Raw genomic sequence first — 6,000 nt, 5'->3', positions numbered from 1 at the left:
TTTCCTGATCGGTCGGCAGAGGTCATGGCAGGAGTGTTAGTAGTTAACGACAGAAGGATTTTCACTTTTGACTCAACTAATCCCATATGAAAACTGAGGGGCCACGAATTCTTTTTCCTTTTGCCCTCAAATATGACACGTATAATGACAATGATGACAAAAAAATTCATATATAGAAACAAACATAAAAACACATCAACTCCTTGCTAGGTTGCTATCGAAAATCCAGCATGTAATACACATTTAAACGAAGGAATATTAAACACAAACGATTTTAATACAAATCTTTTCATTCCAAAAACTCGCAGCAGATGCCCTTCCAGCTGCAACCCTGAGAAACACCCATACACTCTAATTCACACACATACACTACAGACAATTTTAGCTTACCCAATTCACCATATTTTTGGACTTTTATTATTATTATTATTATTATTATTATTATTATTATTATTATTATTATTATTATTATTATTATTATTATATTAAGTGCATTATATAGGTACATTACAAAAGCAATGTAATAATGAATAAAAGTGGCAATAATAAAAATAACATCAGTGCTTGCTGATGACAAAATGGGTGAAATATATAATGCTGTTTTCCTGTCCCTTGTCTCAAAGATCAAAGAATGTTTTTGCTGTAATTCCACTAGTGAGCACTAGATGTCAAACACGGCCAAGACAAAAAAATCTTTCTTTACGGAAGTATCGCGAGTTTCTCTTCGACGTGAACTTCCTGGAACAGTTGTTTGGATAATGGCGGACCGTCAAATCTAGCCAACGGCCGTGGTAACTCATCGTTAAAGCCGGGAAACACACACCAAAAGGCGGGCAGTGGATACAATACACTTTTAGGTAGGTATTAACCAATTACATTCTGACATCCACGCGTAGTGAAAGACAACCTCATCTTAGAAACGGAAAAAAGTTTGTTCGCGAGCTTCACTGGTTTAGCCGGTTAGCAGCAGCTGTTAGCAATAACTTTCGTCAGAGATTTTAAAAACGCAGTCCGGAATTTATGTTTTAATATTGAAAAACTGTCAAAGATAGATTATTGTTAGGTCTAACACACGGTTTGTCGGTTGTGTGGGTGATTTAGTTTGCCGTTTGATTCCTCTTCAATAAGGTATTTAATCTTAAATCGTATTTGTGTGATTGACAATTATGCGTCCTTAACTGTTAGTTAAGTTACGCTAGGTTTGTTTGTTTATTACTCGCCTTTATATCTAACGTTATATTTAATATCAACGTCTCCTATATAATGTTGGTTCGCGAAAGTAATGTTGTTTTTATTCTGTATTACACATAAACGTGTTCGTTATTCTTACCTCCTTATTATATATGATATTTGTTATGTACTTTTTGTCCCCTGAAGGCATGTTTCAGCTCTAGTAATCTCTAACAAAGCAGAGAAAATATACTGAGGCCACCGACAACCCTTTAAACGCCTCAGATAGAGATTTTATCTTGAATTTGAATGTGTTGTCAGCTGATCTCTCAGCTGATGCTGCTGGTCTGTCATGTTTTTGTTTTGTTTTTTTAATCTTCACAATGATATTCAGAAGGAAGGCTAATAGCTCCAAAAGGGATTATTTGGAGGCTAATCGATTGCTGTTAATAGCTGTTTTTATTTCAGCGTCAAATTGGAGCTTTTCCAGGTTGATTTGTTTGATTTATAAGGTGGTAGTTTAATAAACATTTCCCAGAGATGGGTTGCGGCTGGAAGGGCATCTATCCGCTGCGTAAAAACTTGCTGGATAAGTTGGCGGTTCATTCCGCTGTGGCGACCCCGGATTAATAAAGGGACTAAGCCGACAAGAAAATGAATTAATGAATGAGTTTAATAAACAAAGAATTTTATATCTGTAAAGTCACCTTTTCTACTAGGTCTCTGTGAAGGAGGTAAAGTTGATTTGCATATTTGTTCATTTTTAAACACTTGTGACTAGGGCTGGGGGATTTGGCCTAAAATCTCGATTAATTGAACATTTTAATTTGATTATGATTAATGAACGATTATTTTATTTAATTATATAATTGTTTTGCCCTCATAGTTCACTGACAGGTTTTGTACAGTAAATGTGCTCACATATTACAAGTGAGATATTTCTGTATGAAGGGTGCATTACTTGATTTAAAAAAAAAAAGGAAACACAAACTGTCTACTGTCTATGATTATTTGTTGAACATCAGTGTTGAACAACTGAAATTAAACGCGCACTACCTAAAATCAACAGTCACTATTTTTCTTATAAAAAGTGATAATAAATAACTTGCACTTTTGGAAATAAAGTAAATTACTTTCAATGTTTTTCATGTTAAAAGTAGAAAATAAACAGCATTTCTTCTAAATAACTCTTGCATATCCTGTAAATAATAATTTAAATGGTTCATTTCTTGCTTCTTCTTTAAACAAATGTTTTAATTAAAATAATAATTTTAATCTAATGGAAACTTGTGACACGGTCCCTATATTGTTTACAGTGCTGCTTATTTGGTCTGTGATTATTGATAATTATTATATACCTATTACTGTGAATATTTGCTCTGAAATTGCAGGTATGTCTTCCAAACAACATTAGCAATATTTAACGGTTTATAATGTTTTACTTTGATAGCCATTGGCGGCTAATATGATTTCCCTATATAAAATTGGGAAAGAATTCTTTATTTATAGGAAACAGACCAAATGCATGAATGTAAAAACAACTATACCGTAATGTCTCTGTGCAGGTAGAGGTGGCAGAACCGCCAGCTGTCCAATGTGTCCAGCTGACCCGAAGACCAGGTGGACTCATGTCTGAATAAAGCTGCTGGAAAGTAAGTCCTGGTTCATAATACCTTGTGCTTGAAGATCCAGCATGTTCCTTTAGCTTGTTAGTCATATTAATTAGTATTATTCATTATTTGTTTAAATGTGAGCAGTCATAAACTGAAACGATAATCTCTGAACTAAACAGTCCTGCGGTTAGATGAAGTTTCAGTTCCCAAAATATGATATGAAATTGAAACTGAGAGAGAACTTTCTTTGTCTTATCATTGTTTGTATTATACAGTTACAGAAAGTGAGATTAGAGTTTATGTTTGAGTTTTGGAGATGATGTAAATGCTTTCTTTTGAAGTTTATTTCCCTATTTTGGGCTTCAAAGCGAGCTTTGATTCCTTATTCTGAGCAGTGTTGATGAACAAAAATAATTGGATGAGATATAAAGTTTCTGTCAGTTTCTTCAGTTCAAAGCACTTATTTAGTTTGCTCTTGATCTGGATGTCTTTTATGAACAGGTGAGAGTCACAGGTGGTGTTATTATTCCTTATTATAGTCCCTGGAAACCTCTCACACACATGTTGCCACTATAATTGGAAAAGGGATTTAATTGTTTATCTTTGCGTACATGTCAGACACCTATAAAAAGTTTTCTCCCACCTATTAGAATCTATTCTGTTTGTTATTATTTTGTTTGTGCAAATAGGATCAAATGTTTGTTTAACAGAATCTACCACTATGTTATATATAATTCATTGTAAATGTAGTTTATATAGAAAAATAAATGGTTTATTATGACATTAAAGTACAAATACATTTTAAATCTTTACTCTGCCATTATCTTGCAAACTGATTTTATGCATCTGCAAGCTAAAGGGTTTAATCATTTATGCTATAAACACTTGCGATAACTCATTCATTTATGCAAGTAAATAAATACATACCTGTATGCTGTGTATGTTTTTCTTTTTTATCAGTATCAAATACACTGAATAAACGCAGAACATTACAGTATTTCCTTCAATATGGTGGGATTTAATTTTCAGGTGCTATATAAAACAAAGTATCTAAAATTAATGTTATAAATTACATTCGATGGAGACACCAACATGTTATTCACCTATATGTTAGTAGAGTTTGTCATTAACTAGACATAGTAGTTGTTTGTTTGTAATGATCAGATTCTCAGTACAGAATTGCAAACATTTTTAGGTGTTTCTTCATGCTGGATTCAATAGAATTTGTCATTTTCTTGATGTTCTTGATTCCTTCGTTGGACCACACAAGATATTAGGCAGAATGAGTCTTAGTTACCTAACATTTTCATTATATGAAAAAAAAGTTTCTGACTTTCTGCTTAATGTTTTATTTTGTGCTAAATGGAAGCATAATAAAGAATAAAGATCTGATCGACATGAGATGAGAGTGAGTAGTGGAGTTTGGGTGAATTGTCGCTTTTTAAAAAAACTGAAAGTATTACTAATTGGTGTCCTATTGGTGGTCTAAAAATAGTCAGCATGAAATGAAAATTCATCTGTTTTCTAAATGCATGAACAGTTCATGAAATGTCACTTCTCTTTGGATATTGACTTGGAACCTGACTTGCTATCGACTATAATCTTGCATTCAGCTTATCTGCCTCCCTGAGTCAACAACTGATGAAATGAATATAGGTAATTTCACTCTGATTATGTGCATACGCTGTATTGCTTCTTTATTTTTCTACAACTTTACCAAAAATGAATAAATGAAGTCTGTGTAGAATTTAAGATGTTCATCAAACATTTTACTGGAACGTTCTGTTATGGCACTTGTAAATGAAATTAATAAAAACATGCACAGATGAATTGTTTACAAGTCTGTTTTATGCATTTTTTGAAAGATAAAATGACTTTCATTCTGATTTGAAAGTTATCTTCCTTTCCTCATTCCAAACTGTTTTAGCATCGCCGTTACCTCATTTACAGCTCTTCAAAAAGTAGTAGAACGTGTTTAAATGACTCTGTACCTGCTTTCCAGCGTAGTTCCCCCAATGAAATATTCATACAGGCCGCTGAGATATGTCTTGTTCATGTATTATTAATACATTAAAATTCAAGGTTCCGAACAGAGGGGGGGATTTCAGTGTCCCTTTGGAATATTTAGTGCATTTGTCACGGTGCTGTGGACTATTTCCACAAAACATGTTTTTTATTCAAAAATAGGCCATTGATTTTGTTTGCTTGGGGGGTACATACAAGGACAGGGACTCCATGTTATAATGGTATTGCCTTTTAAATGAAAAGCTCTGAGGCCATCATATGTCTGGGCTTCAGGCATTTTAGCAAATTGTACACTATTTTTTTTAGACCACATTGAAGGGACAACCGAGGCCTCTGGGTGAGACTTGGAAAATAAAAGTGATACGCTTTGATCAATCTATCTCAGGATCTATTGTTTGAATTTGTGGTTTGGTCAAATTTAGAGCCTCCATTTGCACAAAGCGTACTGGGAATGAAGTCATGTGTGTTAGTGCCACTTAAGGCCAAAATCTAAGCAACAAGTCATTGCCAATGAAAGCAATGTTTGACAGCAGATGCTGACAAGATAATTGCTTCTCTCACATTGTTTGCCTGTTTTCCCCCTTTCCTCTTAGGTTGGCATAGCGATGTGGAGTCGCTTGCGAAGTGAGGCGGGGCCACCAGCCTCTGTCCCTTCCCAGCCTCCCTTTGCTGGGCAAGACAACAGGAGAGGTTTGTACAGCTGTGTCACTCTATCAGTCCCTCCAAAAGTTTGCAACTCCAATAGTTCTTGAAATCGCAAGAATTGAAGTCAAGTCCTCTTTAATTCTGTAACGCTTGTTACAATGCAGATTCTGTCAAAGCAGCTTACCATAGATGGAGAAAAGAGAATGAAAAGCCACAACAATATTTCAGAGTGTGGAACATTCCAGCATATCAGGCAAACAGGAGAGTAGATTTAGAATGCTACCTCTAGTTAAATTAAAACCGATTCAGTTCAAATTAATACATCAGCACAGTTAAAACCAAACAAACTAGTGGTGACAATGACAAGGAACCAAAACTCCACCATTTGACAGGGATGAAGAACAACCGTTGGGAGAAACCACAAATAATGACTTGAGGTTTGAGAAAGCCATCACAAAATCAGTCATTTTAGGCCCAAATAAAAAAATAAAAATCTTCCTTGCAAAATCCTGGTGGAACTGGTGTATACTTTAAACATCCATGTGAG

At 34.5% G+C, this 6,000-nt stretch overlaps 1 protein-coding gene across 34 annotated transcripts in view; it reads left to right on the top strand.

The window, feature by feature from the left end:
- Positions 1 to 726: 726 nt before the first annotated feature.
- Positions 727 to 6,000, top strand: part of cep350 (centrosomal protein 350) — a 50,865-nt gene continuing 45,591 nt past the window's right edge. For all 34 annotated transcript variants that reach the window (XM_087264313.1, XM_087264309.1, XM_087264294.1 and 31 more), the window contains exons 1-3: positions 727 to 861; positions 2,740 to 2,822; positions 5,402 to 5,498. In XM_087264313.1, coding sequence (XP_087120439.1) covers positions 5,414 to 5,498 — 85 coding nt within the window. In that variant the 5' untranslated portion in view covers positions 727 to 861; positions 2,740 to 2,822; positions 5,402 to 5,413. The remainder of the gene's footprint in view (positions 862 to 2,739; positions 2,823 to 5,401; positions 5,499 to 6,000) is intronic.

The sequence above is a fragment of the Danio rerio genome, chromosome 8 (assembly GCF_052040795.2).
Source record: "Danio rerio strain M-AB ecotype USA chromosome 8, GRCz13ab, whole genome shotgun sequence".
NCBI classification, from domain to species: Eukaryota; Metazoa; Chordata; class Actinopteri; order Cypriniformes; family Danionidae; genus Danio; species Danio rerio.
The sequence above is the reverse complement of the archived record's forward strand: the minus strand, read 5'-3'. Positions and strand labels throughout refer to the sequence as shown.